At 39.9% G+C, this 26,965-nt stretch overlaps 1 protein-coding gene across 2 annotated transcripts; it reads right to left on the bottom strand.

The window, feature by feature from the left end:
* Positions 1-25,227, bottom strand: LOC307232558 (zinc metalloproteinase-disintegrin-like MTP4). Of its 2 annotated transcripts, none has more exons than XM_080003627.1 (22): positions 25,131-25,227; positions 16,955-17,046; positions 16,796-16,872; positions 16,390-16,468; positions 16,182-16,258; positions 15,890-16,073; positions 13,293-13,355; positions 12,814-12,885; positions 12,352-12,521; positions 12,151-12,232; positions 11,236-11,369; positions 10,953-11,130; positions 8,704-8,793; positions 7,655-7,850; positions 7,368-7,473; positions 7,083-7,239; positions 6,907-6,987; positions 6,690-6,783; positions 2,162-2,267; positions 1,981-2,074; positions 1,773-1,868; positions 1-1,118 (listed from the first exon to the last, which is right to left on the bottom strand). In XM_080003627.1, exons 1-22 carry the CDS (start codon positions 25,222-25,224, stop codon positions 1,086-1,088), a joined length of 2,355 nt encoding a protein of 784 aa, XP_079859753.1. In that variant the 5' UTR covers positions 25,225-25,227; the 3' UTR covers positions 1-1,085. The 2 variants fall into 2 exon arrangements, with proteins under 2 accessions (XP_079859753.1, XP_079859754.1); XM_080003628.1 differs by having other exon boundaries at positions 1,981-2,071.
* Between the last annotated feature and the right edge of the window lie 1,738 nt (positions 25,228-26,965).

Genomic DNA, 26,965 nt, shown 5'->3' with positions numbered 1-26,965 from the left:
CGGGGTTGCCTTGATAGCGCCTGCCACCTTGACCAAAATCAATAAAGCTCTGGCACCATCCAAGAGGGCGGTGAGCATAAAGCCAAATTCGAGGCCCCAAATAGTCTCAGGAACCAAGGAGCGAAACGTCCATTTTTAATACAGTTGATAGAACCACATGAATGGCAGATTATATCAACACAAACTGGCGTTCCTGGTGATTGTATTTAATTTAAGGTAAATAAATGAACCTTTTTTTTATTAGGCAAGTCATTAAAAAAATCTTATTTACAACAGCAGCCTGCCAGTGGGAAGCTTAAGTTTTACCAACATTACAGGCTTTCTTATAACAAAAAATAAAGAGCATTTATTTCATTTGAAATGTTTGTTTGTTGCAGCATTTTGTGAAAACAGTGTGCTGGTACAGTACTCTGAGACATGCAGCAAAGTGATTAGAGAATGCAGTAATAGCTGATTAAAATAATGAGAACTTATGGAAACTTAATCTGATCAAAAGGTTCTTGTGAGTTATTCTCATGAATTAAAGGTTTGTGTAAATCTTCATTTGATTCATTCAGTGTGGCAAAGGTATTATCAAAACAACCTTTTTTTTTTAAATCCTCACCTGAACCCAGATTGGGTTATCTGTTCAGACCAGTACATTTTTTTTTTATCTTATGGTACACCAACGCATTATGACATGAAAATTTCGTACTTTCCATAATTAAAATGGGAAACAAGCTGCACAAATTCTGAGCAAAATATTCTCTCCCATGGTATTGAAAAATGAATACAGTATAAATGAGAGTACAAAACCAACAATATGACTCGTGTTTAGAGCCAGAACTTTTCTGGCTAAATTCCTGACCTTTCAGCATCAATAAAAGTGCACTATCAATTGATGTCCCCCCACCCCTTAATAAAAGATCCTCAGTGCATAGTTCATTTGTAGCCATTGTGGCAAACTATGTCCAGTAACTGTTTTAAAAACCGTATCCCTGAAAAAATGAAGGTGACGACGCTTGGACTGTAAGCAGGCCAATTGTTGTGCTATTTTGCACAGGATTGTCTTTGGTTTCCTCTGTCATCCGCAACTGTGCCATTTATTAGACATTCGGCCGCTCCACTGGTCGCAGGGCCTAGAACAGGGGAAAGAAAAAAATGAATCACCAATGATTAAATAACCGCCAGATTCTAGCTCTCTTTCTCTCTCGCTCCTCTGAAAACACAGCTGAGTATATTGGCTTGGAGAATCCAAGAATTTGCCTCAGTCTCCGGAAAATAAAAACAGAATTACTGGTGTGGTGTTTGTGTGTGTCATTGTGGTGCAATAATAATGGGCATCGTATTTGTCAAATTTGGTTTTGTTTATTACTGCTGAAATTTGGTCAGATGGAGTTGGCAACTCTAAGGAATATTTGTGACGGCAGTCTCGCAAACTATTTGTTCTTTGCAAACTAATTCATTCATTTGGGACTCTGTTGTAATTCATGTTAAATGTGATTATTTACACTTTTTTTAAATTTGATTTACACTTTTTCTATCTTTACTAATGAATACTTTTGACAGGACAAAATTATTCTGGTGAGAACAACTCTGACTGACTGACTCTTTCGTACAAACAAATGAAGAGTCTGAAAATTGAATTCATCTTTGCACTAAGTCACTCTTGACAGAGCCAAATCCCACAAAAAAGAGCTGAACTTGTCATCACAAATAATAATAGTCACGTCTGTACAGGTGTTTCTTAGGAGAGCAGTCTCACCCCTGAACCCCCTCTCTCTAAAAGTTACCTGGCGTGCAGCCACGTAGTTCTGGGAGGGAGGCTTGGGTCTGTTCCCTGCTGGAGGAGGAGGAGGTGGCGCTCCTTTGGGCCTTGGGTTTTGGCTCTGAGAGAAATGTCAGGGATTTGGGGAAATAAAAAACTGTCAGTGCTGCAGAAATGTAATGGGTTGGGGTTCAAATAACCAGTTCTCATTCCAGAAAATGTTCCGGTGCTACCTGTGGCACTGCGGTGGTTTGACTGGGACCAGACCACTGACCACGGAAACCGGGGTTATCCACCGCGTGCCGCTCCTTCTGGGTGTTCACACTGCTGAATGCGAGAGAGAGCTGAGCTGCCGAACTTCACGAAGGTGAGCGTTGCCAAACACAGCCACGCCGGATGTCATTATTTACTTACATTGGCAACATGGGACTCTGTCGTCGCTTCCAGAGAAACCCCACGGTGCCGACGATAGCGCCCAACAGCAACAGCGTGACGACCACTGCAATGGCCGTTTTACCTGCTGCAAAGATACCAAATTACAGTGGGATCATGTACTATTGAAAACCTAGCAGTGGATTCAGAGGGTTAGATGTGATGCACTCCCTCAACCTTTCACACAGGACAGGAGTATTTCCATGCCCTTGTAACGTACACAGCCGGACTGTCTGCCTCAGACCCTCTTCTTGACCCTCAGACCCTCAGACCTTCTGAGACCCTGGATCTGGTAACTCTTGTCTACATTCTCAAACAATAAATGCGTCAAGATTGGGGCCTGGACCTTCACCCCAGGGGATAGAAAGAAGAAAGACGGGAGCAAAATTATTCTGTTTTATGTCTCAGCTTTTACCTATAACCCCTTCGTCCCCCATTGATCGAGGCTGACCGCCCATGAAGAGCCTGTCTCCAAGTCCCACCTGGATAATTTTCATCTGCAATCTTTCCTTTGTGTCTAAGCCTAAGTCTCAATTAATGTGAACCAAGGTCAAACCAGTCAATAATTGAAGTAACATTATTTCTATAGGTGTTTATATAAAAAAATATCCAACTCACTTCACTGCAAAACATAAATGGGCAAAGTTTTACAACCTAATTTAAAAATATATACATTTTTCGTGTAGCCATCCTGCCATCTAGTAGCCAACATTTAGAAACCGCGATAACCACCCAGATCACGCTGCCCATTGTGTGTTATGTAATCAGAATAAAGATGATGATTGTATGCCATTTATAAGGAGTGTTGAAATTATTTTTTAATAGTTAGTAATTATACATTGACTTATTAGTTAATTGGTCACGAATGTTATGTCACCGGTAGAATGGTTTTGAAAGATGACTGATGTTTGAATCATTCATTTGAATTTGATTTTATGTGTAATAGATTGCATTTTGATTAAACAAGCCTGCTCCAGCCACCCAGCTGAAGAATTGTGTTTTCTTATTTTCAATCTTTTATTTTTATCACTAAACTCTGCGGTTTTTGCAACAATACATTATTTTCTTCTTTCTGTTGTCCACCGATCCACGAGGGATTCAAGCCCAACTGATGAAGTTAGTGTAGTCAGATTAATTCGATTCGACGCACAACCACAACAAGAGAAGCGCACAGAAGCCCTCGCCATCGGGGGACCTAATCAGTTCACCCGGACCGACTCCACGACAGTGAGATCACTGCCCCCGGCGCACGCCGCACCGGAGCCATTCCAAGCAGGCGAACCATTCCGTTCCGCCTGGGAACACTGAGCTTTCCCAGCACCGTCTGACTCCCACACCAGGTGGGTGAAAATCACCAGCGGATGAGATGGGTTGCCACTACTACCCATGGACTCAACCCACCCACACCGCGGAAACTACCCAGCACGACTCGACAATCCGTAATGCGGAAGGCCTCCAAATCTGCTTCATGGCGCGGGTCAAAGTGTCAAATTTAATACATTTCCCCTTTGGAGATCAACTGCCCCTTAACGTGTCTCATTATATTATTTTGATCGAAGAGCCACAATACTTCCTACCTCACTATTGTCTCTGAGTTAAAGTTTGTCACCATTTTAAAATCCTGTATTGATGTGTTTATTTTCATTTTTCGTGTGTTTACTATTTCATTTATTCAAGTGGATTCGCATGATAAAATAAATCCATTTATTTTTAAAGAATTGTTTGTGTTCCTTAAGAGGTGAATACAGTAGTAAATGTATCAGACAAAAGCTGTAATCTTTCTCAGACTGATCAGTTATAGCTAACATAGTTTATTTACTATTATCCCTGTTTGGAGTGGTGCCCCGTAAATATGTCATTTAGTATAATAATTAAATAGTTTAATAAACCATATAACGCTTCTTAAATTGATCCACTTTTTAAAGAGTTTATTGGTCATAATGCTATACTGTTTTTCTGCCATGGCACACTTTTTAAAATTAAATAATCCCTAGGAAACACTATTCTGTTAACCACTAAAAATGTCAGAAACATGTATATCTGTGCTTATTATAGCATGGCAATATTGATGCAAGACTGGCGAACGATTCGTTCTTAGAGAACAACTCTTGTAAATGACTCTGGAGTCTGGAGCCACTCCATCTACAGAATGTGCAAGGGAGTGAATCTTCAATTCACAAACTGAATGAACTGTTCACCAGAAGTCTTCCCTCGCTCACCGTGCCTTACACCAACTGAACCAAATAAACAAAGTCGAAAAATCAAATGACTCGTTTCACAGAGATAGTATAGGTAGTATATGTTATGTTTTGAGAACAAACTCATTTTTCATCAATTATCATTGATCGTCATTGATCATGAGTTAATATTGAAAACATTTAAATGCTATGTTTTTTTATGGATAAATTGTTATTTGAGGGATAGAAGGCAAATGGTTTACTTTAAGGGAAATTATTTTCACTGTTAAACATGTGAAACATGGAGTGCCTCAAGGAAGTGCTCTTAGGCCATCTTTCAGAGAAGCAACATTAAGTGATTTAAATACAAATCTAGATCAGGAGTTGAAGTTGGTTGTAGATTGGATCAACAGTAATACAATTATTTTGAACAATAGGAACAAACTCTTCTTTATGTTCAAAACCAAAGCTTGATCTCAGTATAAATAACATGATAATAAAGCAGGATGAAGAAGCCAAACTTTTGGGAGTTATCTTAAAAAATGTATTATCATGGGACAAGCACATACAGAGGGTCGTATTCACAAAGTGATTGTGCGGCTTTTGCGGCCGCTAAACCAGCGCAAATAACACAAGAAGCGAGCCTCTAATTCATTGCGCTGCCGCTTATTTAAATTCGGCATTATTATTATTTTGGTGCAAAATTGGCTCCATTCAATGCAAATGAGCCTCATTGCAAAAAGCGTCCAATTCACAAACACCAGTACTAATAACCAATTAGAACCACGCTATTTCCATCTATAGACCTGCTGGTAACTGTGCTAGACAAAATAAAAAGTCTGCACCGTGCGATCATGCTCAGAGAGCTGGTGCAACTGAAGTGCTTTTGTAAGGGGTGTCACGCACAGGCTTTTCACTGATCTGTAAATAATATTTTGACATTATTATTATAATTATTATAATTGTATAATATTATTATTATTGTTATAATTAATAATAATATTATTATGGCATCTGTAGGTAGCGGAACGGGCAGCAGTGGTTTTCCGAACGCACTCCAAAAGCACCTTATTGAAATTTGGAATAATTTCTTGTACAAAACATGGGTTTCAAATGTTGACAAAAGCGGTTCTATAATTACTATTAAAGTGGAAAGACAGCTCAAAAACAACTAAAAGTTATATAGGAATAGTGATAAAGTGGTCGAAAATATATTAAAATAACTGTCAAAATATCGCAAATAGCAATAGCAAATGTATTAAATTATTTGTCATCATTTCTATATTGAAATATTAAGATTCAGCGAGAACTACAATTTCTTCAGTAAAAATTCAAATATATATGCATTTTATTGATGTAATAAATGAACTGCGTGGGATGAGTATGTTTTTACTATGGATTTACTCTTACTATTTAAATGTTTTATAGTCACTGCACATGAACATAAAAATACAAAGTAAAACCTGGGGTCCCCTCCATCCTGGGGTTACTAAAATGCATGAATGTCTCTCTTAGTTTGCAGTGAAAAATAGATGGTGTATTCAATGATGGTTTTCATGAGCATTGTTGAACAAACTTATGACTTAATTTTTTACAAAAAAAGATCCTTCAATACAGATTCACACACGTATTCAACAAGGCATGCTGCTGGAAGTTGTTTTAATCCAAACCCACCAAAAGTATAGAGCAATGCAAAAATGGAAAAGAATGAAAAGTCCCAAATCATATTAAACAACATAATAATATATATGGTTTAAAAAAAAAAAAGCACAAACGAGCCCTACTTAAGAAGAAACTTAAGTAATGAATAAGAATTTGGTGTGTAAGAGGGCATTCTATGTATAATGATGATATCTGATGATGTCATCTGTTAGATCATGATGGATTAAGTCGGAGCCTGTATATTTTCTTTGTGTTTGTGTTATTTAAATTGTGACGATTGTTATTGTTTTATTCTCAGCAGACATTTTGATCTTGCAACACAAAAGCGTTTTGCCATTATTAACTTTTTTTTAAGTGGAATTTGAAACATGTTCACGGCACAACTGGCGAACTAGTCTAGTTAAAATACTGCTCTATTGAGCCAATGTCACGGAGTGGTATGCCCTCCTTGGTTCACAAGTCTCCAAACAGGTTCATTTCCACCAGCCAGGTTAGGGTTAAGATTTGGGTGAAATGAACCGGGATAAGGTTTTAGGCTTTGGGTTAGAGAAAGAGAACTCCTCACCCAATCTCAGTCTTAACCCATGTCGCATACACATTTGAATCGGGTGAGAATAACACAGATTTATTTTTGTTACATTTATTAACTGCCAGGAGTAGGTGGATCTTACCTTTGCTGATGCCACTGAAGTTTTCATCGTGCGAGTCACAGGTGGGGGGCAACCATCCAGGTTCGCACTGGCACTCACTTTTGTGATTGCACACCTGAGAGAAGGGCAAAGTAAATTAGAGTTTCCAGGCATACCTTGCATGAAGCATGCTTTTGTGATGTGATCCTTGCCCTCTGTGTCGTACGTTTGTGAGACTGCATCGGTAACCAGAACTTACAGCGTGACCGGGGCATTTTGCCGAACAGTTAGTAGCTCTGTAGGCTGTCTGGAGATTAACGCACTCGTTCTGGCTGCAAACCTTGAGGGGAAGACGGCGATTGACGTTAGACTACCGAGTATGACGCACGGAGAGCCCTGATGTCAAACAAATCACTGCGAGAAAGGCGAAATTACCCTCCCAAGGCCACATTTTGTCCCAGTGTCCACCTGACCGTAGTCACTGGTGTGTTCAGTGAAGAAGGCTGCCTTGCAGTCAGAGAACCTGACCATGCGACCGTAGTTCGGGTTGTCATTACCGCCGTGGCAGAAGAGCTTCCCGCACAAGACGTCTCTGAACAGGGTGGGGGGAAGCATATTTGATTAATATGACGATCGAAACTGTTTGAGATACTATCTTCCATGGTCATCGACTTCAGACCCTGACAAAAAGTGTGTGCCATGGTTTTGGCTGCAACTCACTGCCCTTGGCAGGGGATGTAGTTGTCGTCTGCGGGCCGCTTACAGAAAGCGTAGTAGAGCCCTCGGGTGTTCTGGTTGTAGCAGTACTCTCGAGCCACCGTTGCAGCTGATCGTGTGAAATAAAAGCATAAAACAATCATAAAATAAGATGGCATTTACTGCATACAACATTAGCACTATAGCTCATAAAACTCTCAATTGAATCTACTTAGAAGGGTTGGGGATCGAGCAAAGGATCAAGCCCCTACTGGACCCCAGCTGCACAGACGGTTGTACTGGATACCTACACGACCCATACATCTTGATGCATTGGTCTTCTTTCTGTGGACATTGGCCGTTGTAGCAGTATCCATTTCCCCCGTCGCACGGGAGGCCGTTCACTGTGAAGACATCAGTTGGACAGGTTGCGCTCTGTCCGTCGCAGTACTCAGCCAGATCGCAATCGTCAAGCTTCCGACGGCATTCCGTAGTCCGAGGCAGAATCTGTGGAGAGTTTTGGGCATTGAATATAATAGAGCACATACAGTAAAGAAGCATAGGAACACATGACAGGCTTTTATTCAAGCTAAATACTGAAAGTGCTTATCTAGCTCTATCTGTTTGTGTGCTTGATTATTTTTGAGCTTTCGATGCCAATAAAAATATGTATTAATTTTTGTAATTTTAATTTTAATGAGCTTGCTACACTCAATGCTTTTTGTGAGGCCCTCCTATTAATCTTTGCAAGTTGATGTTGAAGTTGAAGTTGTCGTGATTTTCAAAGTTATGACAAATTCATGACTTTTAGGGTCAACGTCATTATGTAAGGAAGCTGGAAATGTTTTTCTGTTTTGCCATACTATTTATATTATCACTCTAATAATAATAATAATAATAATAATAATAATAATAATAATAATAATAATTATTATTATTATTATTATTACAATGATTATTATGTTTATTATATTGTTATATTATTGTTAAGTGCATTATATTGAATGTTAATAATCACAATAATAATAATAATAATAATAATAATAATAATAATAACAATAATAATAATAATAATAATAATAATAACAATAATAATAATAATAATAATAATAATAATAATAATAATAATAATTATTATTATTATGATTATTATTATTATTATTATATTTTGTGTTTATAATATTCATACATACGTCAATATGATTTAAACAGCCATTTCCATTGGCTGTATTAAACTACAGTTTGTTGAGCGTTTTGTAATACACCATGTTCCCGCCAGGTGGCGTCATCTTTGCTGAAGTCGTAGATTTAAAATCCTATCAGCTAGGATTTTAAATCACAGGTGTAACGACTGACTGACCTTGCAGCTCTCGCAGCACTCTCCCGCAGCACACTGGGAGCCCTCGGTTAGTCTACAGGTCGTGGCATTGCAGCACGGGTTGGTGCACGCCTGGGTGACAAAACAGTGATCAGGTCATTATCATCAACTTGACTAAATAATTCAACATCCCTACATTTCATCACCCCTTATTGATCTGTTCCTATTTCTGTTCTTTTAGATCATCACAAATCCATACGCTCTTTATATCCAACAATGACAATAAGATGCATAATGGATAACCAGGGAGGGAGGAATAATTTAAGTATAAAGTATATGAAACATAAAGTAGGCTATGTGAAAGCAAAGTTAAAAGTTAAGTTGATAATAAAGTGAAGTTAAAAGTTAGCAGCTATGAAAATTCCACTGAAATAAACTTAAAATAAAATAATGGAAATTAGACCTAAGGTCAAAATTGCAGGACACAAAAATGAACCTGGAGTAGTCTTCTTCGACTATCTTGATGATAATGATAACAGCTTCTCAGACTGCCGTCCTGGGCGTATATAAATAGAGCCCATGACACATAGTATTTTCTCTGTTTTACAAACTAAGCCTATAGCAAATACATGTTTTCTCTCTTTCTTTTTCCTTTGAAATTAGCAACTGCAGCGTGAAACCTGAGGAGTTGATTAAAGGTTTAGTGTTACCGTATCTGACATCAACAGGCCCGGACAGATTGTAAACTCTTTTCCCCCATTGCCGGAATTCAGATCTCAGATAATTCCAGGATTGTTTGTGTTGGTTAACATTATGTTGCTGTATGTACACCGTGGAGCTAAGTTTACCTTAATCCTATTTATTCTCGGGATGCTGCCGGGCATGAAAAACAAGTAGGTAACAGCAAGACCAGGCAGAAGAAGATGTTTAGACATTCCAGCGCTTGCTGGAATGCTGGCTTCAAGGCGGAGTGAGTTGAGTCAAGGTAGACTTCAACTCTGAACATGTTGCACATTTATGACTCCTGGTGCGACTCCCAATGTCCAGGATTGTTCTCCAGCAAAAATAACGAGGGGTAAAGGACAACTCCTACTTGAGCCCAAACAGCCCGTGTTTGGTTTCCAGTGATACAGAAGGTTAAGTCTAGTTTATGCAAAGCCCTTTATTGCACCGCGACCTCAACGGATTTTTATAGAACCGCGTTTACAAGCCAATTTGACATTGTAATGTAATTCAAATGAGGGATGCCCGGGCTGAGTGGGTTGTAAAACTAAACATGTTCCCATATCTCAACTCAATAAATTCAAATTCAGTCACACACAGCGTATTCATTCTCGACCATCTCTCGATTGTAAACTGGATAATCAGGTAAAGGTGAGCACTCACTACTTGTATCAGGCACTAAAACCATGCAACAGGACAATGGAATGACTTGTATTCTCCAGCTGAACCTTCCATTTGATTTGGTGGCAGGTGACAATACCAATGTTCTTTCTATGGAATCAGGACTCATAGATTAATTATGTTTACATTTTGTTTGTGATTTTCAAGTGGCCGTAGCTGCATTTTTCTTTTGGTTCGCTTTTGTTTTCAATGCAGTGTGTTTGATTTGTCTGTTCTGCATGTGTCGGAATCAACAAAAGACCTTTGTTTCGCGCGAATAGGTCTGACGGGTTATAGTGAAACGCTGCTAAAAACCATGCGGAATCACACAATAATTGTTGTCTTTCAGTCGCTACTGTTATGACAGGGAAGTGTTAAAAAATAAAAAAATAAAAGCAGTTCAATTAAGTAAATGCCGGTATAAATTATATTAATGTTATATCCTATTCATAGTAGGTTAATCTCAAATTTAATTGTAAAACAAATTTTTGAAATAATGTACGTGCAATAACACTGGTGTTATGGAACTTCCAGAAACAGACTGTAATAAGCTAGTTAGCACACAGTAATGATAATTCATATTATATATATATATATTACATATTATATATCATATATACATAATTTTTAACCTATCTACCATAACAATAATTTATCCTGTGCATAGTATTGCATTTGTTTATTTGTATATCTTAAACATCTGACTATTTCTGTTTTATATTTTTGGCTATTTGTATATATTTGACATTAAAATTGTAATTTAAAAGATTATTTATTATCCTGTTTTATTTTAATTTTATTTTTATTCTCCTTTGTGGTGAACGGCATGCGGGCAACACAGGAACACCTCCATAACACAAACTGAAGGACACTGGTCTCAACTGAAATGGAATCACAGGTGACTTTACATCCAGGGTGCCGCAGTCACACTCCTCCCCTCGCTCCAGAAAGCCATTCCCGCAGAACGGGGGAGCCACCAGATCCTGATAGTTTGGCTTATTCAACAGGCACTGGGGATTGCGTGACTTCAAGTACTGTTGGTAGCTGTTGGTGCTGCAGCTGCTGAAGGTGCGGGGAATGTCCCAGCTGAAAAGTAGAAAAGAAAGCTTTGCTGCTAAATTGCTGCTCTTTTTTTTTTTTTTTGACAACCGCTCATGCAACACTGGGATACAAACACAGTGGGAGTATTACCTCAGGGCTCCAGCCATGATGCAGCTGTTGCCAGAACAGGCGCAGGCGCTGGAGTCATCGTGGTTCATACCCAGGTTGTGACCCATCTCATGGGCCAGCGTGGCGCCCACCGCGATTGCTCTTGCGGTGTGATCCTGAGGCAAAACCAACCATCAGCGAATGCGCGACACCCCCTTTAAGATCCACTCTAACTTGTAGTAGTCATTTAATTCATGGGTGTTGACATTTCTTCAGGGGTTCTCAACCCTGTTTGCCGCATGAATCCCGTCTTTATGTCCCAGAATGATCATGACAACAGCAATGAGAATGTGAAAAATTTGTCTCATCCTTCTTTTTTTTCTCTTTTGTTATTATTTTGAAGCCAGCACCACTAATATTCAGAGTTTCAATTCACATTCACTGCCTTCCCTTATACAGCGCTTTATGGTCGACGCCATCTTAAATAAACTTCCTCTATTCATAAGGCGGAGTCTAAAGGACTAAAAGAGCCAAATTTCAAAACAGTGGTCACCGACCAAGATAAGAGCATTTTAACTTCCTCTAATGAGTGACAGCACACAATTGTACTTTTCGAGGGAGAGCACATACGCGATGGGCAGAAAAAGCGACAATGGGCTGACATCAAATAAAAACAAATACCCCCCAACCAAATGGATGCACTGGATGCATTGTGAAAACGGGAATGCATCGTATCGTTCACTAACTCAAAAACTGGAAGCACACCTTACTTTCCTGATTTCAAACAGTCTTTAATATAATAAGTCTTGTGAGCAAATTGTTATATACAGTAGTGGAGTGGAGCCGTTGCAGTTTGAAAGTTGCACAGCAGGCATGTATCTGTTATGGAAGAAGGTGTACAGGGCGTACTCAGTGGTCTCCCAAATGCAGTATCGATCATTTTGGTCAACGGCTTACCTGCACTATCCCGGCTGAGTGAGGCGTGCACAGTGTCCCGACGAAAGCCAGTCCCACGGTTGCCCCTTCGAAGTCGATCCCACTTCACACCAAAGAAACACAAAATGCAAATTAGCATATCGACGCCCTCGTGGAGCCTGCATTTATGTCTCAGGCTCTCAGGCTCATTTATGTCTCAAGTCTGGTCTTTCTCGAGCAGACCTTATGAGTTGGGCGTTGTCGTGTTTCTTCTTCTTGGCCAGATCGGTGTTTCTCCACTTGGTGAAGGCGTCCAGCGTGGTCCCGGCGGGCGGGGTCACGGAGATCAGGTCTCGGCTGGACCACACCTCCAGGCCCACCATGGCGATGAAGGTGTTCATGGGTTTGTACACCTGCGTGCCATAAGCAAATCCACAAGTTTTTTTGCAATTTCCCAAAAATGCAACTTGTAAGAATTGCATGTTCGGACTAGATGGAGACTGGATGTAGTTGCAGCTTAAGCTTAGTTGCTTAAGCTGCAATTACTGAGGTTTACAATACAGGAGTGTCAAAAACATAGTACTAGGAATCAAAAATTCCATTTTAATAATAAGGAACTATTTCAAAGTTTCGCAGAACAAATTGCTACGTGTGATGTGTTGCTGTCTCACTAGGAAGTTTCTCAATGTTTCCGCAGTGACTGACCATGTTGACGAAATTCACCACTTCGAACATCCTCTTCCGCAGCTCCTGCTGATTTCGCTGCAGTTTCAAGTACTAAAAGACAAAGTCCTCGTGTTAGATTAAGGGCACATGTTGTAACCTCAGCTTTAGTCACAAAGCCGCCTGATCAGCACCTCACACACAGCGTCTGCATTGACTCGCGGCGGTACTCGTTGTGTATTGATATGGAATGCAACATAGAATACGCTGATATGGAATACAAAAGGCACACAGTGGGTAGCTATGGAGCCACGGACAATGGTATGAAAATAACTGTCCATCTTGTTTCAATATGCTTATCAGTAACAATCACAAAGTACACGACTATGGCTGGATTGAAGTGTCAAAGATGTTGAGATTATATCAGAGTTATATCAGAATCTTTTTTTGCCAGTGAGTCTAATAGTATATACAGTATAGATTATGAAGTAGAAAACAGGGATTCATCAAACACATCTTACTTCACGGTTGTCTGCAACGAGGTAGAGCTCCAGGTATTTCTGTTTCTGGAAAAGGGATGGGCCCTGGAAGATAAAATAAGATGGCAATAATTAACATATATTTATACGTGACCTGTTCAAGGCTTATAATTAACGTTGGGTTTATCGCACATCACCATTTCTATCCTCAGTTCATCTTTCTGGTTCGCTGTTTATTTCAGGGGTTATTGTATTAGACGGTACATACATTTTATATTTTGATATGACCTTTTTTCTTTTTAGATCTTTTTCATTCTTATGTCTAATAATATAGCGCATGATCAAAGAATAGTCGTTTCTCTGCCGTAATGACCAAAAGGATAGTTGTGCCAATATCATAAGGAAAAGCATTATAATTGAAGGCACAATTGATAATGCATGATCTAGAGAAATTCAAGGTGTTAATCTAGATCCCTGTATTGAACACACTTGTTGTTATCGTGACAATAAAACCCAAGAAATTAAGAAAATAATTTGCCATGGAACAATTGTGATCCATCATGGTCTCAATTGATAACCCCAAATTTGAATATAAAATTTACCCTTTATATTCAATGCAATTTGCGTGTTGGATTTTTTCTTTTAATGTGATTTTGTATCTCAATTTTGTATCTGTAAGGACTATAAATTAAAAACAGGGTAAGAATAAGCTGATAAAAGTATTATTAGCTTATTCTAACCCTCAACTGATGCTTTACTTATTCCTGTAATTTAAACCATTGATCCAAATCACGTCACGTCATCAACTTCACTGTAACATATAGGAATCAAAACAATTTATTACCGGTCATGCAACTAGAACAATAAAAATGGGTTTATTGAATCTCAAGTCACTAACTAATAAGTCATTTTTAGTTAATGAGCTTATAAGTAACCATAACCTGGATTTCACTCTACTGACTGAAACCTGGCTGGACAGAAATGGCACAGTCGCCCTCATTGAGACAGCACCTCCTGATTTCAAATTCATCCAAACCACTAGAGCAGAAAAGAGAGGCGGTGGAATAGCTGCCGTGTTCTCTGATAGTTACAGCTGCAAGGAAATCCTCCTCTGGGAATCACGTCTTTTGAACACCTTGCTATATCTATAAACTGCAGCGCTCCTATTTCAATCATCACCGTCTATCGGCCACCAAGAACTAAATGTGGCTTTCTTGATGAATTCTCTGAGCTACTGTCCAAGGTCTCCACTGATTATGATTGTGTATTTATCTCAGGTGATTTTAATATTCATGTTGACAATCAAACAAAAACATAGAAAAACATTAAAAAAAAACCTGGAGAAATGGAGCGGTTGTTCACCATGAAATTTAGAAGGATAAATTTGTCTTCCTTTTTATAATATAAAAGTGTTAGTGGATCGGTAAGTGTGTGTGTGTGTGTGTGTGTGTGTGTGTGTGTGTGTGTGTGTGTGTGTGTGTGTGTGTGTGTGTGTGTGTGTGTGTGTGTGTGTGTGTGTGTGTGTGTGTGTGTGTGTGTGTGTGTGTGTGTGAGTGAGAAAGAGCTTTTATGTAAATTAGCTCTTACAGGTAAGAATGTACACACATTATAAAGGGCATAGGGGTGGTAGCTCAGGAGGTAGAGCTGGTCGTCTAGTGATCTAAAGCTCGCTGGTTCGATCCCAGGCTCCTCCTGCTAGACTGCTGTAGTGTCCTTGAGCAAGACACTTAACCCCTAATTGCTCCTGATGGCTGCGTCCGTCAGTGTTTGAATAATTGTAAGTCGCTTTGGATAAAAGCGTCTGTAAAATGTAATGTAAATAAAAAGGAAGACGGGTCAATAGCCAGGAAGTATGTTGGTATACAGAGAGGTACTGTATACCAACATTATTCTACCCCACATCACTTCCGCTAGTAAAGGCAGGTTTGATCAATAGCACAAAAATACACCTCTTCCCTATTTGTTTTGAATTGAGGATACCAAAAATATATATATAGCTTTTAAATAAAAAAAAAAAGCTTTTAATATAGCAAACTTCACCTGTGATTTGTTTATTCTTGTCTTCTATTCTTGTGTGTTTTTATGGTTGCACAGACATTTTATATATTTTCTTTGATTGTCTCTGTAAAGCACATTGTGTTGCCCTGGTATGAAATGCGCTTTATAAATAAAGTTTGACTTGACTTGAATTGTTTTTCATTAATTTCATTATCTTGATTATTTAATTATTATACATTGTAAATGCTTCTTGTTTGTTTGATTTACTTTTGTTGTTACTATCTGGTGGCCTTATTCTAATGTAAAGCAATTTGAGTTGTATGTTGTGTATAAAAGGTGCTCTATGAATAAATTATTGTTATATTAATTTTAGAGTTTATTTTTCTGTAATTTTTAAGTGGTATTTGTTGCCTATCATTAGGTTTGGTGTATATCGCCATATTTCTATTGTGCACAGTTAACTGTTTTAATTTGTCCATATATTGCCATTTTCTTTTTTATATTGTATTGCTTTAATATAATTATTTTGCCTATCATTCAATTTCCTATCAATTTCCAACTGGGGATGAATAAAATATGCATCTATCTTTTCATTTTATATTCAAATTTATCGACAAACAGGATTTATCGACAGATCATACCGCGGCTCGAGAGCGGCTGCGGCCGGTCGGGGGCTCGAAGTCGCTGCTCCATGTGGTGTTGGTGACGCCGCACACCATGGGTTTGTTGATGTGGTCGTCGTACTTCATGACCGCGTGGTCGCCTTGGTCCCCACCCGACACGGGCTCGATCAGGTACTTCTGGGCAGACGTCTGGAAAAAGCCCCTAAAAAGCCGAATGAGCGGGTCCATTTCAATATTTTGTTTTGGAATGCAGTGGTTTTTTTATGACCGTAGTTTGTGTTTTGAGGAGGGAATGAAGTCATTGACTCACCTGAGTCCATCGCAGGTGCTGATGCTGACCATCGACCCGCTATCGTTCGCGATCCTGCCGTGATAGTAGCAGTGGTCCTGAGGGAAGACAAGGGTTGAGATGGCTATTCCCAATACCAGTGCCTCATGATTCTTGGAATCAGAGGAATTTGTTCCATTTCATATCAGTGATGTGGCTGCAATAAGCCTGTACGTCAAATATTACTCACAATGTCAGTAGGAGTTGTGGTGACTTGGGTGCCGTCGTCTCGGTAGTAGGTTTCGCTGTAGTCATCACTGAGTAAGTCTCTGACGAAATATCCAAAAATATATTTCCAAGTTATCACGTCACTGTCTGAATTGTGTATTTGAACACCCCACCACCCAGCATCACCATGACTCCCATACAAACCCATGTGACTCACATCAAGCGTGTGTGGATCAGAGTGTGAGTTTCGATATGGTTTCAAAGAAGGAACTGACAGAATTGACACCACCTGAGCGAATGACTTGATCCAATAACCTAATAGCTCTGGACCTCTACCGTACACTACTTTTTGACATTTTTCTTCTTCTAGGCGCTCGATAAACATTGCGTTTCTATGGTTTTCATCATTCATTTGGTTAACGGCTTACCTGTTTCTCTCTAGGTGCATCTCAATGTCTCTTCCTCCTACTGTCATGGCGTACTTAAGAGCTTCAGGTCTTGAGCGCTGGAGAGAGGGAAACATCGCAGAGGCTCAGATTCTTCAGATTATCGTATGATTTTCTTTATGTGTACCGAAATATACGTACCTCTGTGTGTCTCTTGTTGACCGTGTGCAGTCTTATTGGTTGGATAAGCTCGTAGTTTTTCACGCCTTCAATCTTGGGGTCAAAAAGGCTCACTGAGGAGAGAATCAACATCATTTTATACCCATGACTGATATTTGAGTTTCAAATATAACATTCCCCTTTCCCAGTAACACTCCCCCTATTTCATTTTGGAATGAGTTTCCTCAGGTGTATAAATTTGACAACTTGGCTTATTAGATACTAATTATACCTCGCATTGGAGATACACACCCCGCATGCCATGTTTTAAGGGAAATTGTGAACTCAATGGACAAAATGATAGCTGCATACTTGAATAACTAGTGGTGTACTGAAGTTTTTTTTTTTTATAGTATCTTTACTTTACATTACTTGAGTTATTTTATTTCTGTCGACTTTTACTTTTACTTAGCTACATTAGGCGCAAAACAGTACTTTTACTCCAATACATTTCCCCTGAACAACTTTGTTACTTGCTAAAAAATCTCTGTGCTAATGATGTTAGTGAAAGCCACTTATCACAAGGTTCATGTTGCGAATCATGGGTCATATCGAGCAGCAATCAGAGTGTAAACAAACATTCTCGAACTTGTATTCAGAGTTGGCAGGTCCACGGTTCTCCCGTGGAATGGGCTACTTTTTAAATGTTGGAGTATTTTTATTTTGTATTTTTTTTTTTGTCTGCGGGTTGGGGGATGGCTGCGTTTGTCGTGGAGACAGAGAAGGTCTCCTCCAGTAGTGATGCTGCCCCACCTGCACCTGCTACTATTGATGGCGATATGTGGCAGTTTCACCTGCCTGGTGTTTTCAGGGCCCTCCGACACAGAGACACAGGCAGAGATGTTGCAAACACACCAGTTTATTGTAGGGAGTGGCAAGATGTAACAAGACGGAAGCAGATGGAACATTGTCATGACAGAGCTTTTCCCCGTGTGTGTGTGGAGATGGGTGATTTACCTGTTGCTAGTTGATTGCTCTGATTAGCTACAAGGCGAACAGCCACCCTGCTCCCGGGCCCCATTACCTAGACCCAAGACAGGTGTGGCTGCTTAAACCACACCACCCCCACACCAAACTATATTTACAACAACTGTTTTCTTATGTCAGAGTTAAAGATACCGAATGTAAGTGCCTCTTATGCTTTCCAAAAAATACGGAAATATTGGCAACCAGAATAAAATGAGAGCAAAATAAATTGTCTACTAAAGTACATTTAATACCATATCAAATCATATTTTTGATACATAAATACAAAATAAGACTTTTACTTAAGTAGTATTCCAATGAGTGACTCACTTTTACATTTTTTTAGTAATTTTTTAGTTAGATATCTCTCTATCTTTAACTCTATAAAGTGTGCCTTTCGAGTAATTTTAACACTATTCAACAAACCAGTCTCTTCTTTTTTTTTAAACAGTATATTTATTGAGTTTTTTTTTCTTTTTCCCCCCACGACAAAAGATACAATACAAAAATATAATCAGTAACAACAGCATCAGACATCAACCCCCCCCTTTAGAATGTCTATAAAGGACAAAGAAAAAAAACAACAAAAAAATACATAAATAAATAAGTAAAATAAAAATAAATAATAATAATAAAGAAAATAAATAAAGTGAAATAATAGAAAATAAATGAATCATAATTATAACAAGATTTAAGATTTAAGATTTTATATCAGTATTCATTATGACAGGTATAGCAGTAAAAACAGAAATAGTACAGGAAATAGACATACTTACAGGATAATGGAAGCACTATATTATTCCTTTAGATATTGTTACAGTGAATGGCTATACATTTATTCGTTGCAATTAGGGCTTGTCTGATTAAGTGAAAATTACGCCTCATATTGACTGGTAAAACTGAGATGTCCCCCAGAAGTGCCAGTCTCGGGTTGTTTGGGATCTCCAACCCCACAATTATTTTTATGGTATCCAAGATAGACCTCCAGCATTGCTCCAGACATCTACACGTCCAGAACATATGTAAAAGAGTCCCTGTTTCAGTCTTAGTTCTAGGACAATATTCTGAGTTACTGCTACTAATCTTATGGAGGCGTTGAGGTGTCAGGTAAACCCTGTGTATAAGGTTAAACTGTAAGAGTTTGTGTCGAGTGTTGTAAGAGAATGATTGAGAGCTGTTACAAATCCGCTTCCATTCAGAGTCCCCGAAAGCATAGCCAATGCCCATTTAACCTTTTAGCCTTTACATTAAGAACTTTACTTTCTGTAAGGCTCATGAGCCTGTTATAGGCAAAGGATAGAAAACCTTTAGAGTTATGTTTTTCCTGTCATTATGATATCCATCTGGAGGTCCTCTAACGGGACAAGTTTCCCACCCGGCTGCACTCTAATATAATCTCTAAAAAAATTGTGCCTAAGGAAACCCAAAGGAGGATCTCAATTGTTCAAAGGACTTCAGATTGTTGTGCTCATATAGCTGTCCAAATGTACATATACCTCTGTTATACCAGTCTCTATTTATGCCATCTCTCAATGCTCTGGGTAAAACAGGATTGAAATGGAATGGGGTAGATCTGTATATTGCGTGGACACTTTGGAACTTTACTCTGACTCCATGCCATACTTTAGATGTATGTTTTATCAAAGGATTTTGGGTTACGTTTTTCTGACTGTGATAACAGTGAATAAATGGAATACTCAAAAACACTTCTGCTGCATGAGACTGAGACAATTTGTTTCCACGCTGGAGGGAGTTCCAAGTCTTTCATTGAATGTCCAAATAGCTCTGGATTGAGCAGCCAGATAGTATAAATGAAAGTCAGGTACGTTTAGCCCTCCTTGTTCAGAGGGACAACATAGGGTTTTAAGCTTGACTCTAGGAACTTAACCATTCCACAGCAATCTAGAAATCTGTCTGTCCAAATATTTAAAGAAGGCTTTCGGGATTGGTGTTGGGAGTGCTTGAAAAAGATAAAGAAATTTGTGTAGGATATTCATTTTTATACAGTTTATTCATCCCATTAGGGATAAATGTAAAGACTTCCACCTTTCCAGATCTACTTCCACTTTTTTAAACAGGGTGTCATAGTTTAGGAAGAAGATTTGGTCTAATCGGTTGGGTATTTGCAAACCAAGATAACAAAGCTTATAGGATTCCCAACGGAAGGGGATGTTTTCCTTTGGTAATACTCGGGCCTCTGAATTGAGAGGCATTATCACACTTTTATTTGTGTTTACTTTGTATCCTGAGATACAGCTATATTCATCCAATAGGGAGCACAGGGCAGGGAGAGATGACCCCACATTGGTCAAGTGCAACATAATATCATCAGCATATAGCGAGATGACATGCTTTTCCTGTTCCACCATACCACCCTCTATAACAGGATGTACTCTTACAGCGATGGTGAGGGGTTCAATTGCCAATGAGAAGAGAAGTGGAGACAAGGGACAACCGCGGCGTGTACCGTGTGACAAGGGGAAAAGAGAAGAGATATTGGCATTTGTTCGAATCATAGCTGTTGGATTGAGATAGAGCATCCGTATCATTCGCATTAAATTTGGACCAAAATTATTTTTTTGTAAAACTGCAAAAAGAAAGGACCATTCTAAACGATCAAATGCGTTTTCAGCATCCAGTGAAAGGGCCATTACAGGGGTATTGATTTTTTTGGCACAGTGAATTATGTTGAGGAACCTTCGAATATTATCAGAGGAAAGGAGATTTTGAATGAAGCCAGTCTGATCTTTATTCATACGGTTAGGTATCACATTCTGGAGTCTGGTGGCTATAACCTTTGTCAACAGTTTATATCCTGATGAGAGGAGGGCAATGGGCCTATATCATAATAATGTCAGCTTCTAGACTGTCCTGTGTCTCCGCAGTCAACCCCGGCATGGTGAGTCCCGCTAAGAAGTTATTCATTTTATGAGTATCTACACCCTGAGAGGAGAACAGGTCCAGGTCGAAGTCCTTGAAGGTTTCATTCATAAGTTTAGGATTATGAACTACAGTGACACCATCTTTGATCTTAACTGAGGGGATACATCTTGAGCTGTCCTCTTTTTGGATCTTCAAGGCTAGTAATTTACCACTCTTATCCCTGTGTTCATAATACTAATAATATAAAAGTAGAAAGAAAATAAATAAGAAACAAACAAAAACAAACAAAAAATAAAGAGAGAAAAGGTCAAACCAAACCCTACATGCCTCCCTTTTACCCCACTTCCTCCCCAACCGAGGAAGTGCCAAAACCTCAGTCTTATTGACGCTTTTATAATACAACTGTAACCCACTCAGTTGAAGAGAAAACACATTTTTAACATTTTATGAAGTAGCACAATTCCCTATAATAACACCTAGGGAGGCTATTCCGGCTACTCTCCCGATGTGAGAAACCTTGAACATCATAACCAGAGAAAGGAAAATAAAAACCAACGAAGAGTAAACCGGTGCCAGCGCACGGTAAACAGTTCGTTCTACCACAGAAAGATTATTTTGCAGCATATGGGAGGAAAAGCAAAGCCCGAAAACAAAACAGTGCTCCGTCTCCCAAGAGAACAGGGTTCCCATGTTGAAAAGTTAAGTTAAGTCAGGGCAAACACAAAAGTCCTCGGGCGATGAAAAAAAAAAATGAAGACAGCAAAATCTGTATAATTCGCTTGTTAGTCTTGCAGCAGGTCTGGGTGATATTTCTTCAAGTAGTTTTCGGAAGCTTGCGGCGCTGTAAAGGTGCCCCTTCCTCCCTCTACATCCATAGTAAAGGTGGTCGGATGCAGCAATCTGAAAGTAATATCCTTTTCTTTGAGCTTCCTTTTCAGTGGAACAAAGGCTTTCCTCTTTTTGTACTGGGCTGTAAAAATGTCTCTGAAAATCATGATAGTCGAATTGCCATATTGAAATGAGCTTTTGTTCCGGGCTGCATCGATGATCTCGACGGTGTCGGAGTAACACAGGATGCAGCGGGGCCCGGCGCCGTCTGCTGGGCGCTGCTGCAGCGACCTGTGCGCCCGTTCCGCTTTGAAAGTTTCCCCTTCTAAATCGAGTATCTTAGGGAGCCATTCCTGTATGAATGCTACTGTATTCTTCCCCTCCACTCCTTCTGGAAAGCCTCAGATTTTATCTACGGGCTCTATGGTCTTGGTTGTCCAATTGTTCTTTCAGCTCTCTCATTTCTCCCTCTGCAGTTTTTTTGTAGTTGTCAAACTCCTGCTGCGTGGCGGCTAAGGAGTCGTCAAACTAACGCTGTTTCCCCTCGATACACTTGACTCGTGACCAATTGCTTCCTTGTCCCTAACAACTTTCTCAATCGTTTCAGACAGTTTAGATAAACATCCCTCAATCATGGTCCCAATCCTCTGTATTCCTTTCTCCATCTCAGATATGAACCATTGTGGAGGTTTCTCAGTGGATTCGCCGCCATTGTGGGTAGTGTTAGCATTTGACCGGGGTACTTGCCTGCTTTTCTCCTCTTTTGTTGTTGCACTTTCATTCTTTTTCGGCGGCATAATCCCGTTTTCAGTATTATCACTTATTGAGGCAAGGGTGGCATAAAATTAATTCAGTTAAGAATCAGTAAAAGGCTCATTTTAGCGAGCTATTGAGCGGAGGTTGGCACCACGCGTCCGTTCTCTATGGCTCCATATCCGGAAGTCCAACAAACCAGGCTCTTTTTACTAGTTCTGTTTCTAAATGTTAAAGTGCTTTTTTAAAGAGAAGCCTTTTCTAAGCCAAATAATGTAAAAATAAAAAAGACAAAATTCCTGCTCTCCCGTAGACTCCAGTGCTTTGGAGCGGGCCCCTGTCAAACCTATGGCCGACCGGGCTTGTAATTGCGAGTCTTTCCCATTGTCCTTGACCACTTATCCAGAACACACTGATAGGAAGGGTGAACAGTTACAGAACACACAGCGAGAGTAGGGGTGAACAGTATAAAGATTATAGAAAGAACCTCATACATCATGGATGACAGGAAAGAATACATCAAAACCAAAGCTGCAGCAGAGATTCAGTCACTGCTAGAAAGGCAGGCAACATCCACAGAGGAGTCTCCATAACAGATAATAAACCAGGCTGCAGAAGCAGGAGCTGTAGAAGAAGCTTTAGAGACGGTGGCACCAAAGAAAGCAAAGCAAAGTCTCAGTAGCTTTTTTAAAACGACACATGTTCAACAATCTGGCCCAGTTGCCCTCTCCAACAGAGATGCAATTGAAGTTGAGCTCAAGAACTACCTGCAGGCACTGGAGGTTGGTAGTGAGGCAGATTGACTGGAGTGGTGGGTGCTGCACCAAGTCAATTTCACAAGAGTGGCAAGCTGGGCCAGGAAGTACCTTTGTATTCCTGCCACAAGTGCCCCTTCAGAGAGGGCATTCAGCACGAGTGGCAACATTGTGACCAGCCACAGATCTGCTTTGAAGCCAGAGACAGTTGACAGACTTGTTTCCTGGCTAATAACCTGTAGTATCTGCTATGAGCAATGAGCCTGGCTAAGTAAACCGGCATAAACAGGAATGTTGACAGTATTTTTTTGCACTGGGAGTTACTCTTTTGTACTTGGAGTATGAGCAATTAGGCCAAGTAAAGAGGTATACTGGGATGCTCCAAGGAGAATTTTTTTTTTCTTTTCTTTTTTTAAACTATGCATCCTACAATAATGTAACTGAATGGCAGCTATTTATTTTGTAATTGTATATTATGAGTGTTGCATCATGTATTTTGATTGGGGAAAAAAGTTCCTTGTTGTACATGAATTTACTTTTCAATTTGATTCGATTTGAGCTAATTATATTGTATTTAATGGTACAAGCAATGAGGCCAATATAAAAATGCACTCTAAGATGCTGCAAAGAGAAGTAATTTTGGACTATGCTGAAGCAATCATCATACCAATTACTGAAATACTGTAAATGAAGAAGAGTTACTTACTTTGAACTAATGTAGCATTTTTTAGAGTTTCATGGGGTGTGAGTTGGTTGGGGGAAAGAAACCTAATGATTTGCACAATAAATGTTCTTAAAATACCGATTGTACTACTGTAATATAATTAAGAGTATAGTAAAAGCTGCCATGAAGTTTCCATACCGGAGCTTTACCCCTTCAATAGCCTTTATATTGAAATTTTAAGAAAAACGAATATACTGTGATATATACCATTACCGTCCGTGCTTCAAATTATACCGTGATTTTTGGCCATACCACGCAGCCCTAAGCGAGAGGACCAATTTAGAAAATTTATACTCAGGAACAGCCTAAAATAAACTGTGTATTTCAAATGCCAATGTGTGCTGACCAGGGCAAGCAAATTTGTTTGATTTGCATTTACTACAGATGAGGAGTTCATAGGAACACAACAAAACAAAACATTACAAACCAAAAGGTACATTTGACCATTTTACCTGTCAATTACAGCAGTTGTGGTGTAATGGTTTCTACCATGGGCGGCGATTGATTTGCACCATCTTAATCTTGAGGACGGTTTTGCAACACAGATTGTGAAACTTTGGTGTTTCGGAGGCTGGGTTTCTCATATGTGTTTATGATAGGTTTCACCGCAATGACCGGATGATATGACTCATGACCCTGTGTCTACCTATTTTCCACCTGAGGGGGGTGGGGCTTTGCTATGCTCCAAAGTCCATCTTCTTCACAGAACACAGAAACTGCAGCTAACAGCGCCAAATATTTTGGCTTTTTGTTCACAAGGCACAACACGCTATTATGTACAAACACCCTTACTCACTGTAAAGAAACCGACTGAACATGACGCTGTACACTTAGTCATTTTGAGTTGTCACAAAGCTTTTCAAAATAATTTTAAAATGTTTGTTATAACACATCTAAACACAGATTTCAGATTTTACTCTAGGGTGTGACAGTATCACAGATATTTTACCTGAAGTCATTTTCTTTTCATGAATTAATCAAACATCTAATGCACATTTTTAAACAACTATGTTGGCTGTCCATTTTTGGTCCATTCTTTTTATGAAGCAATTAATCATTATTTCCCTCCTTGTGAAGCTTAATGTTTACAGTTTACACATGGAGGAAATCGTGTCTATAACACTCTATAAAGACAAGTGGTTTGAAAGTGGCTTGAATGCAGAGTGCTGAGAGAGCATTGCTAGTCAGGTTTTAGTTATGAATTAGTCATTGTGTCAGTGAGGGCAGGCCAGGGTATCCAATGACTTACCAGAGGGCTGGAGCATAGTCGCTAGGCTCAGGATCAACAACAGGAGTGCAGGTGTCATTGTCCAAGTCTGTTCTGTCACTGTAATGCAGGACATGATCTCAGCAGGGCCTCATATAAATATAGTATAGTATACACAGTGGTACCTATTTGCACAATATGTAGCTGTTACTCCTCCTCCAGGCTACGCCCACCTTCTCCAACTCACCCTAGACCTGTCATCTCCACTTCCTCGTTGACAGTGGGTTAAACACAGCACTCCCAACAGGTTTGAGCACGCCCCCACTTCAAGCCAAGAATGCAGGAAGAATGCTTTTTAAAAATGAAAGCTTGACTTTATCACAGTTTTTGTTGTGAACAACTTGTTTTCATGCAAAGCACAAAGATAACACATTTTAGGAAAATTATGTAGGAGAACGGTGAAGCAGTAATAAACATCAAGCAAAAATGGAAATCGCTTACATAAAGTATGTTACAGAAAACAGTTGGTTCTCATTTTTTTGTCCTGCTGCATGATTCCCCGCCGAGTCAGCAGCTTGTGGTCATGTCTGTCATTTGCCTGCATCTCTTTGTCCCTTCGAGAGTTTCCTACAGCATCAGTTTTCATCTGTCGATCGGACGTCATCTTGTCATACAGTATGTTTGCGGCGCTCTCCATCAAGGTCCACTCTCTCTTCTTGGCCCACCCACTGGACAGTTTGAAATACACAACAAACGCCGATGTACAGTCTCGACATGAACTTGTTAAAAAGAAGAAAAATGACCTTTACAGGGATTGCAATCAAGTGATAGCTATGGAACAGGTCTGGTCACACAGTGTGTGTGTGGGGGTGGGGGGGGGGTGGTGGTCTGTGTGTGTGTGTGTGTGTGTGTGTGTGTGCGGGTGCATGCCCTTCTTCTTCTGACACAAGGGTTTGTGATATCATTGGTACTCTAGTGTCATTGTTACGGTTACATCCTCGGTACAGTGATCATCAGAAGTGGACGAGGAATGAGGGTCCCCTTGTTTATCCAGTTCATTTCTATCTCAGGATGAAGATCAGCAGCAGGATGTCACCAACTCATGACCAGTAGCAGAACACCACCTACTGAAGACCAGCAGCAGAACCACACCGACTGACGATCAGCAGCAGACCACCACCTACTAAAGACCATCAGCTGTACTTGGTTTACTGAACACCAGCAGCAAAATGTAGTCTATTGAATACCAGCAGCAGAAGGCAACCTACTGAAGATCAGCAGCAGAATGCCACCGACTGAATAACAGCAGCCGAATGTCATCTACTGAAGACCATCAGCAGAACATCAGACCAGACCAGCAGCTGAACACCACCCACTGAGGACCATCATCAGAATGTCACCCACTGAAGACCAGCAGCAGATTTTAGCCTAGTGAAGACAAGGAACAGAGTGCCACCTACTGAAGACCAGCAGCCGAACATCACCGACAGAAGACCATCAGCAGAACATCACCGACAGAAGACCAGCAGCAGAACGTCACCGACAGAAGACCAGCAGCAGAACGTCAGCGATTGAAGAGCAGCAGCAGAACATTGCCTACTGAAGACCAGTACCAGTACGTCACCTACTGAAGACCATCAGCAGAACGTAGTCTACTGAAGACCAGCTGCAGAACATTGTCGACTAAAGACCAGCAACAGAACACTGTCTATCGAAGACCAGCAGCAGAATGTTGCCTGCTGAAGACGAGAGGCAGAACACCATGCACTGAAGATCATCCGCAGAATGTTACCTACTGAAGACCAACAGCAAAAGGTCACCCACTGAAGAGCAGCAACAGAATGTTACCTGCTGAAGACCAGGAGCAGAACGTCCTT

The sequence above is a fragment of the Zeus faber genome (assembly GCF_960531495.2).
Source record: "Zeus faber genome assembly, chromosome: 7".
Classification (NCBI taxonomy): Eukaryota; Metazoa; Chordata; class Actinopteri; order Zeiformes; family Zeidae; genus Zeus; species Zeus faber.
This window is presented reverse-complemented; position numbering and strand designations above follow the sequence as displayed.

What these genes read in the sequence shown, in the direction of transcription:
- LOC307232558 (XM_080003627.1), bottom strand. Translation starts at nt 25,224, where the DNA reads ATGTCCTGCATTACAGTGACAGAACAGACTTGGACAATGACACCTGCA. An exon ending in CAAAATGCCCCGGTCACGCT is followed by an intron (nt 6,784 to 6,906) that starts GTAAGTTCTGGT and finishes CCCTTCTCTCAG; the next exon opens with GTGTGCAATCACAAAAGTGA. An exon ending in CAGAGTCCCATGTTGCCAAT is followed by an intron (nt 2,075 to 2,161) that starts GTAAGTAAATAA and finishes TCTCGCATTCAG; the next exon opens with CAGTGTGAACACCCAGAAGG.